Raw genomic sequence first — 14,354 nt, 5'->3', positions numbered from 1 at the left:
CCTTTTGTCCATGGAACACAAGGATAGGGGCAGAGGGCGGTAGGGAGCCACTGGGGAGGGACCCAACATTCAAGCTCAGGAAGGAAACTCAGTTTCTGTCCTTGAAGACCTTCAAATCCAAAAGGGAGGTAGGATGCCTGCTGGGTTCACAGCAAAAGAAGTGATGTGTGGTTGAAGCAGACAGAGGGTGCTGCCTCTTTTGGGGGTGACATCCACAATTACAGCGTTGACCTGCAGCTTCACACCCATAGCCTTGGCTGATGCTTCTCTGTGGTGCAGGGAAGGAGCACTGGGCTAATCTAGGGAGCTGGAGTTCCATCCTAAGCACCCCTCTAGCTTGCCGTGTGGCGCTGAGCAAGTCACCTAATCTTTCTGAGTCTTAGTTCGTTCATTTATAAAGAGGTGAGCATTTTTACCTTGTGAAGATCTAGTGGAAAAGAACATATGAGTTATTTGAAAAGTAAAAAGGGCTCTTGGTTTGAAATACATGATTCTGATCTCAACTGACTGTTGTGTTCATTTAATTGATGGCCTCTGTCTTCGTTAGAGGCTACTAGAGACACAGAGTTAGATGTCTTACACTTGGCGGATGAGTTCACTGAATCTGGGCTTTGACCTCTGTGGTGAGGATGATCTTATTTTGCTTTTAACACTGCCTTAATATTCTTTTAGTCCCGTGCTGTGTGGTTAAATACACAGCCTTTGAGAGCAGGCTAACCAATACAGGCGTGCTGCAGGTTGGCAGTGTGGCCGGGTAGTGTGCAGTGAAGGCTCGTGGCTGGACTGCCTGGGGTGGAATCCTGGCTCCTCTGACTGGCTGTGTGAGTTTGGGTGAGCTCTTCTCCCTCTGCTCCAGTATCTCAGCTGAGAAATGTGGAGAGTTAACGGTGCTACCAGGTAAGATAGATGTGATGAGTAAATTAGTCAATACCCTACTTCATACATAACAAGTGTCAACAAACGCTCGCTGTTGTTTGTCAGCCGTTTGATAATAGACGGCAGCAGGTTGATGGACCTCAGCCTCACACGCACGTTCTCAATGATAACACGGTATTTGGGAAAGTGTGTGTTAACCTTCATGCTTGAAGATGATGTTTCTGATCCTCCCTAGGAAGACGACAGACTAAGTGGTTTGCCAAGCAAGGTGGGCATGTCCTGACCCAGTTACACCTGTTCATACAACGCTCTCATGTGGCAGACGGTGCCCATCTGTGGTTTGCACAGCACCCAGTGACTGCTGGGCCATGGGTTCAGCATGTGGTCGTGCAGGACAGCTAAGCTAGTTGTGCAGAGGGTCACACAAGAGAACGCGGCCTCTTTCCCATCATGACCTGGCTAACTGGGCTTTCTGTCTCTCACTCAGACTTGTTTGTTGTATATGGAGAGTATCGTGGGCTGGGGTCCGCCAGAAGCCGACTGGAGACGAGGATTTGAGGGCAGGTGGTTTATTTGGGTGATGAGTCCAGAAAGGCCTGATGGGGGTGGGAAGTGAGTCGGAAGAGAAGGGCAGCCAATGCAGGTATGTCCCTGTGCAGGTCACTGCTGTGGGAACCGGGGCTGAGGGACTTCTGGGAGACTACCTGGGACACCCCTCAGAGTCGCCCCACCCAGAGGGCAGGGGAGTGTGGATGTTTCTCTCTCAACTCCCATTGCGTCCCGGCTTCCCCAGCCTGCTCCACACGGGCTGAGAGCAGTCCCTCAGGCTGACAGTCACGGGTGCCTGCAGAGTTCTCTTGGCACCTACGGGAACAGTGACCGCAGGTGGGACAAAAATGGCATCAATTATAAAGAGGGAGGGAGGGAAGGAGCATATGGAGTCAGATTCCTGGGTCTGATGGGAGGGAAGGGGTATCTTCAGAGAGCCCCAGCTCTTGAAACAGCCCTTAATTCTTCAAACAATAGTGACTGCACTCCTAGGTCCCTGTGGGTTAATCGGCATCGCAGTGTCTGTTCAAACCCAGCGGTCGGCAAAGGTTAGAGAGAACCAGGTACTCCAGAGGGGCAGCTGGAGGCAGGCTGGTTGCCATGGTGACTGATAGGCTGAGGCGGGGCCCCTCCTCCGGTGTGTCCTAGTAACCTACAGTTGAGCTGCTGGGGTTTCACTGAGTGTGATGACACACAGTTTGGTTGACAGTCAAGGTGGACAAGGGGTTGAGGAAGCTGTTGCCATGGTTTTGGCTTTTCCCCACCAGCCCTGCCCACTTGCCCGCCTGTCCCCTTGTCTCTCCTCTAATTGTCAGCCTCCTTCTTTTCCCCACAAACCTTCTGTTCTCTGATAAGCTGGCTGGGCTCGCATGATGTCTGAAAATTCCATGCAATCTGATATTACAGAGAGAGCACAAGTTTGGAAGTATGACAGGCCTGGGTTCAGATCCCAACTCTGAGGCTTTGGGAAAACTGGATCCATTCTAGTAACACTGACATAGGATTGTTGTCAGGATGTTATAGAAGATACTATGTTACTACACTAGGTATGCAGTAGGTGCTGGTTAAATGTTACCTCTCTCCCTTCTTTTGTTGGCTCCTAGAACCAAAACTATGAAGGACCTTGGAGAGGCACTCTCCCGCCTGGGTGGTGATGCCCAGTTGCCCAATGCCCTGATTCATCCTGCTGCAGGATGTTGCTGTCTGACTCTGGGTTGTCCTGGAATGTGTGTCTGTAATTTGTACTGTAGTAACTTGTGCTTTTATGATTCCTTAACAATTGCACCGCACATATGGTTTATAAAAACACTAATATGGCATTATCTTATTTAATCTTTACAACACTGTGAGTTAGGTATTCTTTCTCCCAATTTACAAATGAGGAAGCTGGAACTTGGCTGAACTGGCTTACCAGGATCCCGTAACTTGAAACTTGAAAGTGGCAGCAGCAGAGCAGAACCTAGGCCATCCGACTCCTGCATTCGCGCTCTTCCTGGTACGCCCACTGCCTTGCTGTGCGCACCGCGAAGCCTTTTCCCTCCGTGGGCAGCCCATGCGCCCCCAAAGCCTGGGAGCATGTTGGGGGCAGGGATCCCATGCCTTCCACTGGAGCAGGAGCTTCCCCAGGACAGAGGCCCTGTCTTCTCTCTACTACCTCTCAGCACCCAGCAGCACAGATTCTAAGGCCATGCTGTTGACTGACCAATGAATCGTTGTTAGAGACCCCGTCCTGGAATGCCCCTAACTGACCTCTCCATCTTCAGGATAGGGTCTTGCTGTGGAGAGCCACAAAGTCACCACAGCCAGGAGCTCAGGGCCAAGGGCAGAGGAACAGCCCAAGCCTGTGTGAATACAAGTCTTGTTGACTCTGGCTCAAAGGCTGAGCTGTCCCAGGATGTTCATGAGGGGCAGCTCTGGCCTCTAGGCTATCAGATGTGTCTGGCCAGACAGCAAAAGACCATTCACTGCCGCTGAAGACAGGCCAGCAGGCCAGGCAGAGGACTTACCCACTGAGCTGTGCATGGGGGTGCCCTGAAGAGGCCGCGGGACTGAATTGTTCTTGCCTCTGTGTTGGGGCGATGATGAGATGAGCCCAGGCAGATGCACAGAAGTCTGGATTGGCAAACAGGCAGAAAGAGAGAGCCAGACCCAGAGGGACCCAAAGCACGTAGCTATGTAAGGGACAGATCGACACTTACTGACTGTGCAAGATGGGGTAGGGGAGAGACAAGGTAGGAGAGCTGATGTCAGGGCCTGTGCCACAGATAAACCAAGCCAGGCTTCGTGATGTGCACGCCAAGGAGGGATGAGAGACAGACAGATACTGTGCCGGACACATCCGATCACGTGTGTGAGAGGCGGGCGATACAAAGAGGCTGTGTGTGCACTAGCTGGACGGGCAGAGGACGGAGGACGTGCCCGCCAATGCGCAGGGGTGTGCAGACCCCAACAGGTAGTGTCTGTGAGGGGAGTGACCCTGCACTCAGCCTGGAGCCTGAGCCAGAGCAGGGCCAACGGATTGTCACCCACCCACCCTTCCTGCTTCCCTGGGCCACCTCGCTTTAAAAGGAGTCTGTCTTGTGCCCAGTCCCCCCTTTCTTGTGGGGCATCTCCAGCCTGGAAGATAGGGACACATCTCCGACCCAGTTCCTGCCGGCTTCTCCTGACTGCTCCCTCTCTTCCAGCTCTCTCCCCCGGCCCCTCTTCTCATTGGTCAACTTCCTCAATCTCCCAGCCTGTCTGGCTTCTCTCTCAGCCCCTGTAGGTTTGATCACGGGGCAATTCAAGAATGACACCCTCTGCACGTCCACGGCCACATGGACAGACCTGAATGGTGGGACGTCTAGCAGCAGGGCCTCCCAGGACCACTGGCGTCCTGCCGAGTGTCATTAGAGAAGCTTGTCATCTGCTGTCACCGTCCCTTTCCAAGCCATAAGCCTTCACAGAGGGGCCCCGGGGACAGCCGCCGCCCTGTGCCCACGTGGGAGTGAACTTTCCTCAGATGGCCCCCGTGGTCTGGATGTAGCTGGGACACGGAGCTCCTGGTGTGTGGCTCCAGCTGAGATGCTGCCCTTCCTGGCTCTGAGCAGGTGCCCCCGAAGTCTGGGAGGCAGCAGCTACAGTCTCTTATGTCTCCATCAGTCCTTGTGGTTTGTCTCCTGCTCTTGGGAGGCAGGGTGGCAAAGTCTGTGGAACATTCTGGAGTCCGTCTGACCTGAATTTAATCCTTGGTTTGCCACTCATTACCTGCGTGACCTAGGATGAGTTACTTCGCCTCCTTGTGCTTCAGTCTCACTGTCTGGAAGGAAGGATGATAATAATGCCCACCTCATGGTGTTTATTCATATATTCAACAAATGTTTGTAGAGACCTACTACACCAGACACTTGGGATACATCAGGAGAAAAAACAGACATGTTCTTAAACTCACACACCAAAAAGAGATGCCAATCAAGCAGACAAATAAATATGTAGTAGATTAGGTGGTGCTGTATGTCACGAGGGAAAATAGAGCAGGGTAGGGGCAGAGAGGGATGGGTGGGGCTGCTTGAGATTGGGTGGTCAGGGAAGGCATCTCTGGTAAACTGTGCACGGAAGAGCATGTGCAAAGGCCCTGAGGCAAGCACGGGCTTGTGTTCAAGGAACTGCAAGGTCAGTGTGGCTGAAGCAGAGCAAACAAGGGGAGAGTAGTTAGAAATGAGGTCAGATCAGGAGGTAGCCAGGGGCCAGGTAATAAAGGGCCTTGGACACCACGGGGAGGACTTTGTGGGGAGAGGGGAAGCCAAGGGAAGTTCTCAGGGAGAGGAGCAACAAGATCTGACATGTTTTGCGAAGCATCTGCCTGGCTACGATGAGGAGAATGACCACAGGGAACCAGGGAAGCCTGGAAGCATGGACAGGACGTGGCTGAGATGATCACTGCGAGAGAAGACGCGGTTAGACCAGGGACATAGAGGTGGAAGTGGTGTGAAGGGTTTGGAGGATAAATGGAGGCCATATATTTACAGTGCCTTCTCAAATCGTATAAGGTTTTATTTTTCTTTCTCTCTGGAGATTAGCGATCCAACTTGGTAGCAGAGAACCTGGGGCAGCAGGTGCTCAGGTTGTTCTGGAATCATTGCGTCTGGCCTCAGGGACCTGAGCTGGAGGGATTATAGACACACACGCACACACACACGTGTGCGCTTCTGCCCAGGGAGGCCAGCTGACGGCCCATCAGGCCTTTACTGGGGAGGCAGCCTCTCTCCTGTCTCCGTCCCCATTGTCTCATCTGTCCCGTGTGCTCAGAACCACACAGAGACTGATGTTTGGGATGGTGGGAGGAGAACAGTAGCTCACTCTCTCAGATCTGGCAGGGGAGCTTCCTCTGGGCCGCCTCGCCCAGCTGGGGGGTGATGAGAGGGGCAGGGCTCCTCAGAGGTTGGATAAATATTTGCGGAGCAGGAACACAGGCGGGAGCAGGACCCTGTCCTCCAGCAGGCTCATGTGCTTCCCCAGAGACGTCTCAGCTGGGATTAGGGCGAGGCTTTGGGACCCTCCACTGGGCATCTCCTGACTCCAGTGCCCCCATCCAGACTCTCCCACTACCCTCAAAACCTTTCTGTCTGAGCCCAGGCTGGCCCAGGGAGGGAGTTGGTGAGAAATGGCAGCATTGACTAGTAGAAAGAACACTGCCCTGGGAGTCAGGAAGCCTGGCTTCTGTAGAAGGGCCTTGAGCAAGTCACTTTTCCTTTCTGAGCTCAATTTCCTCCATATGTGAACCAGATGATCTCCAGAGACTTTTTTCGGCTCTGACATTCTGGATTCTCTGACCACATGAAGTGGAGCTGTTCTGGGCTCCCTGGCATGTCCTCCAGGAAGGGCCTGGAGGTTGGTGAGGAAAGGGACAGTCTTGCTAGGTCAGGAGTGGAGAGAACCTCTCCGGGGTCGTGCACAAGGAGCTCTTGAAAACTCAGATCCCCTGAGAGGTCAAGAAACCCACTGGAGATCTAGTCGAGAGTGATCCCTGGCCCGGGACTAATGTCATCACGGCTTCCACGCAGGTGGCCAAAGTACCCAAGGCCACTGTCTTAACCTGTCTGGGTTTCATGTTCTAAACAACTATAATAACACCTGTGTCACCTTGGATGTGAAAGTGCTACATACGCTGGGAATGACTTTGGTAGATGTCTCCATCAAGGTCACAGCAGATGATTCTCTGGGATTCGGTGGGGTGATTGGGGGACCTGGGGGTAAGTTTTTAAAAGCCAGGATTAGAGATGTGGCCAGGTCATTCCCCAGGACAGCATAGGATCCCCCCGCAGAGTGATCACAGGGTTGACTCCCCTAAGTCCTTTCTCCCCTGTCCCTGCCCCTCTGTTTTGGTCTAATTCCTTCTCTTTCTCATCACCCCTCTCCACACAGTGAAACGCTCTTTGTTCTGCCTCTGCCAAGATGCTGCCAGCGCAGCCTGGCCAGGATGTGGTGGGGTCTCGGGCTGGCTTTCCCCCAAAGTCCCCAGGGAGCATCTCTGACTGGCCAAGACTTGTGGAGGGGCAGAGCCTTTCTAGCTAAGGAAGTAAACAGCCTCCTACTTGATGGGGAAGAGGGAAGTGAGGGTAGGTCAAGGGACAGAGCGGACACCCACCCTGGGGCCCTAGTCTTCTCAAGGATCTCACTTCTGGGGCATACCAGGAGATCAGGGGTGTGGTCAGGCCCCAGGCAGGTGACACTGGAACACACTCAGACCACATGGAATTTCCTGGAAGTCTCTTTTTCTTGTCTTGCTCTAACCAACCCCAACAACCTTTGAGATGATTGTCAGGGAAACCACCAGAGCCTCCCACAGACCTCTCTGCAGGTCTCTGTTGGAAATGGAGCACAGTCCAGAGGACCGTGGGCCAGAGCCGAAGTGGCTCCAGACATCCTCAGAGGTGGTGGGGGAGGGGATCACCCCCCACGGGAATCTGGCTGAAGGACCTCTTGCATATTGGCCTGGGCTCTGCCTTCCACTCTGGATATTTCCTGGCCTTTCCATGCCTCAGTTTCCCCCTGGAATGAGCCACTCTGCTGGCCCTGGCACAGGAGACAAACGAGATCATGGCTGCCAGGGCTCCTGGAGGAGAAGCGCCAGAGGAGACAGAGGAAGCCTATCTGAGATAGACGGGCCTTTTTCTTCTCTCCCTCTCTGGCCGGGTTTTCTTTCCAGAAAAGTGCCTGCCTCCCCGCTCACTTTCAGCAGGCGTCTCCCTCTCCACCATGTGCACCTCTGCTGGCCCCCACTCCCTCTACCCAAGCCACAGCCACGCGGCCAGGGAGCCAGAAAGAAGAGCTCTGAGTCACCCCCTGCATGCCTCCCACTGTATCAAGGCAACTAGGCCGCCATACCCTTCCCCAACTCTGCCTACCCCGTGATGGGCCAGGGCAGGGCCTCTTCAGGGGCGCTGTTTTCCTGTCTTCACAAAAGCCCCCAGACAGCCTTCCCTCCCGCGCTGCTGTCCATTGCACAAAGCGCCCTGGCTGGGGGGCTGGAGATAGCTAGAGCTGGTCTGCACGCTACTCATTTAAGTGGCAGAGCCTCCAGGACCTGCTCCACCAGGCGAGAAGGTGGCTCATCAGGTGGAGGAAGGCAGACAGTGCCATGGAACCCACCCTCCTCCTCGAGAAGGCAAGAGGAACGTAGAGAGAGAAACCTCAGATTCTGTGGGTTCTGGCAGCACAGAAATCTGTCCCAAGGAGAAGGAGGTTCAGAGACCCCCTAGTCTAGAATCCTCTTAGCGGGGACTCAGAAAGCTGAGAGCCCCTCCCGTGAGCTGAGCTGCTGGCTGAGACTTCTCTCTTTCTGTCCCCCAGTCCCTGTGGGGGGTGAAATGCACGGGGAGGGGAGGGTGGAGGGAGGGCAGGCAGGCTGCCAGGTGTGAGGAAGGGGCATAGGGCCACACAGGCTCTGTGGGGCTGTGAAGGAATGTCCAGGGACAGCTCGGTCTCCTGCACTGAAGACTCTCGTCCCTCCGAGTCAACCCTGTGCCTTACCCCTTCCAGGCCTCATCTCCCTCCCTCCAGGCTCTGCCCAGAAAGCAGCAAAGGAGGAAACCGTATGGAAAACGCACAGCTTGATCTGGAGAAAAACATCCCCTGCTGGTGACATTCCTCTGGCTGAGACAAAGTCATTTTACTCAGGATTCCGTGCTGGCTGAGGCTAAAGAGAATCCCTTATGGTGCACGTCACCAGAAGCTGTTCCCCAGATGACCCAGGGCAGCCCAACACAGCTGCAGGGGCAGAATCTCCATGTAGGGTGGTGCTGAGGAGGGGATGCTGGGGACATCACCAGGACAGGGGCTGGTCCAGGGACCCCACCTGGACTGAGATGGGAGAATGTGCTGGAGAGAACCACCTGCCTTGCTCCCATTTGTCCTCAAAGCTGGTCTGCTTGGGACCCGATGCATCTCCCCAAAGATTAAAGGGAATAAAAATAAAAGTCGACGTGCCCCCCACTGGGGGCCTGCGGGATGGGTGCTGGGATTGCTGCAGCCCTTTACTCCCCTTTGATCTCAAAGCACAATCAGACAGCTGGCCACAGTGCGCATCCTCAGAAACAACAACCCCTCTGCAACCTAGACGGACGGTTCAGGGATCCTGAAAGAGAGCCCCCTCTGCAAGGTTCCCACCCTCTGAGAATGGGAGTCACCCCTTAGGGCCGCAGCCCCACATCAGCAGCACTGGGTGGTCAGGAGACTGGAGCGAGGTGGGCTTTAAGGGGAAGGTCCATTCCCAGGACTCAGAGCACCATCCAGAACTCCTTAACTGCTGGGGAGGAGGCAGGGTCTCAAGAGGAGTGTGTCTCCCCTCCCTTAACAATTTTTTTTTTTTTTGAGAAAGATTAGCCCTGAGCTAACATCCGATGCCAATCCTCCTCTTTTTTGCTGAGGAAGATTGGCCCCAGGGCTAACATCTATGCCCATCTTCCTCTACTTATATGGGACGCCTGCCATAGCATGGCTTGATAAGCAGTGTGTTGGTCCAAGCCCAGGATCTGAAACTGCGAACCCTGGGCTGCCCCGCTGAAGTGGAGTGCATGAACTTAACTGCTATGCCACCAGGCCAGGCCCACCCCTCCCTTAACATTTGTGGGGGGCTCAGAAAGCTAAAGTGAACGCCGGTGGCCTGGACCTCTGTGTGTGGCTCAGCCACGCCAGGCTGCCCACGTGCCAGAGACAACTGCTGCTCTGTGCTTCCCGGTCATCTTAGTTCAGTACTTGGTGGGTGGCTTTAAAAAAAAATCATTGCTGCTGTTTTTGTTGTTTAAAGAAATGGCAGATATAATCTGTCCATTTCTAAAAGGTAGCCTTCCCAGTTTGTCCAGTCACATCGGGACTGGGACCCAACGGGAGACACTGATCCCTTCCAGGAGCAAGGAATGAGGCCTGGAAGAAGCGGGCACCTGTGCAGCTCTCCTCATTCTCGGGAACAGGGAGAGCTCAGTTACCAGGGAGACCCCAGGGGAGAGGGGCTCAAGGGGAGAGCCCTGCTCCTGGGTCCCTCTGTTTTTTCCATACTCTGCGCTAAAAGCTTCAAGCCTCTGCAAGTGCCTCCTGGATGAAGGCACAGACCCCCGCATGGTGTGAACAGTCCTTTTTCCCCCACCAGCTCCCGCCAACACGCACCCCTTTCGCCCCAACGATTCCCCAGCGGGAGAAAGGTTAGGCCCCAGCCCTCAGGTTGTGGGCACCTGAGGGGGTCGCACCATCCCACCCCCCTCTCTGTAAACTGAGCAGTTCCTGAGCTCACCTCCGGCTATATGCACCCCCACCTCCACGTGTGCGATAGGCATGGACTGATCCCAGGCCCTTATTCTGATCAATTTTAAAAGCCTGGACAGGGGCCAGCAGGGGCCGGGAGGAAGCCCTCTCTGGGGAGGGCTCAGCCAGGCCTCCCCAGCTGGTACCGCGCACGTGGGCTTCCCGTGCTCGACACCTGGAGACGCCCCGCTGCCCACACCCCCTTATCCTGTGCGCCCCAGTAAGCGCGCCCAGGGACGCACTGGTGTCCCAGGGGTTAGCGCCGGGGCAGTCGGGGGAGGTCGCGGCCCCCAGCCCCGTGCGCACCCCTAGGCTGGAGGCCGCCGGACGGCAGGGCTGCAGTGGCCCTTTGTCTACCTGTTCCGGGCGTTAAAGAGCCCGCGCGCAGCCGGAGTCGCGCGCTCGGGACAGCAGGCGGCGACGGGAGACGGGGCTCTGTCGCTTTAAGAACAGCTGGAGCCGTAAGTGCGCGGGGCCGGGTGCGCGGGAGGCGGGCTCTGTCCTCGCGTGCGCGGATCCCACGTCCCGGTTCGAGGTCCGGCTTCTCGGGATGCGCCGGTCTGGGTCTGCTTGCCCGGGCTGCGCCTGCACGGGGTCCGCCTTCTAGGGGTACATCTGCCCGGGTGCAGAGTCCGCCTTCCCGGGGTCGCCTGAGGCTGCCCAGCGCATGGCCGCCCGAGCTGGGAAGATGCTGCATCTGCCCCTGCCCAGGTCGGGGAGGACGGTGAATTTGTCCCGCAGGTAAGCGCCCGCCTCGCCGACCGCAGTCCGGGGGTCACGTTTGTAGCCTCCGTCGCGCGCGCCCCCCACTCCGCCGCAGCCGCAGCCTCGGGCGTGGGCGTGGGGTCCGCGGGAAGGAGGGTCTTGGCGCTCGCTTCTCCCGCAGGGGCAGTGCCAGCGCCGCCGGAGCCTCCGGCCCCCACACAGGGCCTGCTGGCACTGGGGGCGGAGGAGGTGGGAGGGGGGGCTAGGGAGAGGACGGAGAAGGCAGGGCGCGGGGCTCCCCGGAGACGGTGATGAGGCTGAGACAATAGCACAACTTGATTGAACTTGGACGGTCGCCGCTGCAGTGCGGGGGGCCGGGGTGGGGGCCGGGGGTGCTGGGGGCCTGGAGAGGGCGGGGAGGGGGCTGCAGCCCTAGACCGGCTCAGGGTGGTTTTCTCTAACCCCGGAAGCGTCGGGGGCGTCCTGGGGTGAAAGGAGGTGGTGGGAGGCGGGAAGGTGAGACCTGGGGGAGGGAGAGCGAATTTGTGACCCCACACACGGCCAGTCGGATCCCTCTGAGAGGGAGTGAAGCCTGGGGCCCTACTCCAGGAAGGGATGGAGCCCCCGAGATTTGGGGAGAAGCACTGTGGGGGATAGCACGGGGTCCTGTAAGGAGAAGGGTGCACCGAGGCTCCTTCCTGAAGGAGGAGTGAGTGTGCCCACAGTCCCGACCCTCAGAGCTGACTTGGGAATTCCACTTCTGAGAGAGGATTAGGAACTTCCAGCCCAGAGAAAGAGGGCTGATGCCTTCTGGTTTTTCTGGGAGCTTCCCGCCCCAGTGTCCACCCTCCCTCCCCTCAGCCTCCCTCTGACCTGGGGCTGAGGGAAGTTGGTGATTAGGGAGCTGAATGGAGGCCGGATGCCTGGGGCTGTGACCCCTCCCACCCCCAAACCTCCTCAAGTCCTCAGCCCTGGAGCCTAGCTGCACCCTGTAACACCCCCTCCTGCTTCCACAGGGTCCTGGAGGGAGCCCCCAGGGCTCTCCAGGAGCTCTGTTGCAGCTCTGAACTCACAGGCTTAGGGTTAAGCAAAAGAATCGGGCGAGCCTGGGAAGGGAGCCCCTTGGAAGCCAGAGTCCTGCTGGCCCCAAACTTTTTATCCCCACCACAGTAGGACAGACTGCAGCCCCTCTGGAATGTGACTTGGGACTGTTGGAGTCAAGTCACTCTGCTAAAATGATGGTGGGGGATGTCATAAGAGGAACCAGTTCATGAACAGAGAATAGATCTGTTTAGTGACCTCTGGGGATTCTTACTCCTGGTGAGATCCTGGGCTGAGCCCTGAGTCCCTGGGCCCTGGAGAAGCTAGAAGGGATGGGCTGTTCATAACCTCCTCCCACACTTTGACCACTGCCTCCCCAGCTTAGAACCTACTGCAAGTCCATGCAGGGTGTGGCCCCCGAATCAAGGTTTGCACTGACTCTGCTCTTAAGTTCTCCTCCCCAACCCCTGGAAGATGTGAAAATTCTCTAGTCGATTCAAGCACCCTTACCCTGAGCCCGTCACTCCTTCTGTCCTACACCACAGCCTTTTCTAGGTTACCCCATCATTTCTTTTCAATTGGTATTCTCCCTGCCCCCTTCCTCTGCTCTGCCCCGCCCCACCCCACCCCAGGGGACCTAGCTTTGTACAGTGAGCTTAGTTATGTAACCTGGGGCCATAGCTGTGAGTGCTCACCTAGCTCTTTACCAGAAATGACTTTTAGGTAGGTGTGCCAGGGCGGGCCTGTCTGCCATAGCCCAGGGAGGAGCAGGTCTTGTTATACCTACCCAGCCTGGTGTCTGCCGGCGGGGCTGGGCCGAGCCTGTGGTTTCCTTTCCATCCAAGCCCGAGGCTTTCGGGGGAATTGTTAGTAGGCAAGGAGAGAGAGGATGTTGTAAAGTGGAGGTCAGTCTTCGAATTGCCGGAGTTCAAATATAAAATTTAACTACCCTGGCTGTAATCCACAGAGGGAGAGCTTAGCCCAAGCCTTGCTCTGGGGGCAGCTCAAAACTTTCCCTGTAAATGATGCTAGATTTGGGGCCAGCAGGGATCAAAGAGACGCTTTCCCTGCAGGCTCAGGTTCCCCGAAAGCTGTCAAGGAGGCAGGATGGGAAGATGTGAGGTCTCGGGCCAATGGCTTAATTGGCCCTCCGGTATCTCCACGGCCAGCTTCTGAGGAGTTGAGCTGTGAGCAGCCCTTGGCCCCTCCGTTTCCTCAGAGGAGATGCCTGGGATTACTGCATCTGTTGTGGGAGGCTGTCTCCATAAGCATGATTCTTGCAGTTTCAAGTGTCATGGTCTCTCCTGGAGACCTGTCTCTTCTCCTGCCCCAGAAGACGCCATCCTTTGGTGTCTTCTAGTAGGAAGCCTGGAGTCCAGGCATCTGTCCCATGGAGCACCCCTGGACTCCCTCCAGGAAAGGACCCTTAGCTAGAGCCTGGGGCTCAGTGGGAACGAGACCCGCTCACAGCGGCTGCTCTCTCAGCCCACAGAGACCCCTGGGGCTGGGGGCTTCCAGTTGGACAGAATCAAGAATCAGCCTGTGAGAGGATACAATGCCTAGGGACAGCAGAGCCCCTGAGCTGCGGCTTGGTAGAGGGTTTTGTGGCGGTAGGCACGCACACCGCAGGCAGACCACACTTGCTGGCTTAACCTCTTCCTGCAAAGCCCCTGCCTCTGCTTGGGGGGCAAGGAGGAGAGAGGAGCTGGGCAGGAAGGATTCTAACAAGGGAGACTGTGGCGGCAGCCTGGGTTGAGCCAGTCACCTTTCCCACCGTAGTAGCATGTTGCTCTAAAACACCACCTGTGCCAAGTGCTTTAAAAACATTCACTCATTTAATCCCCACAATAACCATTTGAGGTATATTTTATGATCATCCCGCTGACAGATGAAGAAACTGAGGCACTGGGAGGTTAAGTCAGCATACCTAAGGTCGGAGTAGTGGGATTCGTCCTCATGCCTAGATCTGTCTGACTGTAAAGCCAACCCCAAAACACACCATAAGGAGACTTTTCTCACTGACACTGATCTAGCCCTGGCAATACTAAATGCTGAAGATGCAGAAGTTGAGGGTCTTCGAGGCCTCACAAAGGCCTGGAGTTGACCTGGAACTGCAGTGGGGTGTGGAGGGCAGAGCACTGGATTGGGGTCAGCTGACCTGATTTGGAACTCGGGCTCCACTGCTGATTAGCTCTGTGGCCTTACAGAGGCTGCTTAGCCTTTGGCCTCAGTTTGCTTCTCTGTAAAATGGGCCTCGCTCCTGACTGTCTACCTCCTTGGGAGGCAGTCATGACAAGGAGATGAGATGAAGGTCAGAGTGTTTCCAACCTGGGAGCTTTACACCAACCGAGGGCCCTCCTGGGCAGCAGGGTTCTCTCCTGCGTTCTTCAGACTGCTTTTCTCCT

At 56.0% G+C, this 14,354-nt stretch overlaps 1 protein-coding gene across 9 annotated transcripts in view; it reads left to right on the top strand.

Annotated features, from left to right (window-relative positions):
* The window catches only part of NAV1 (neuron navigator 1), a 235,711-nt gene that overhangs the window by 155,139 nt on the left and 66,218 nt on the right, over window positions 1-14,354 (top strand). The window contains exon 1 of one of the 9 annotated variants that reach the window (XM_014794114.2): window positions 10,716-10,944. The exons of the other annotated variants lie outside the window; for them this stretch is intronic. Coding sequence (XP_014649600.2) covers window positions 10,871-10,944 — 74 coding nt within the window. The 5' untranslated portion in view covers window positions 10,716-10,870. Of the gene's footprint in view, window positions 1-10,715; window positions 10,945-14,354 lie in introns of those variants that run through there. 9 annotated transcript variants of the gene reach the window in all.

The sequence above is a fragment of the Ceratotherium simum genome, chromosome 36 (genome assembly GCF_057802395.1).
Source record: "Ceratotherium simum simum isolate JZ-2026a chromosome 36, ASM5780239v1, whole genome shotgun sequence".
Lineage (NCBI taxonomy): Eukaryota > Metazoa > Chordata > Mammalia > Perissodactyla > Rhinocerotidae > Ceratotherium > Ceratotherium simum.
This window is presented reverse-complemented; position numbering and strand designations above follow the sequence as displayed.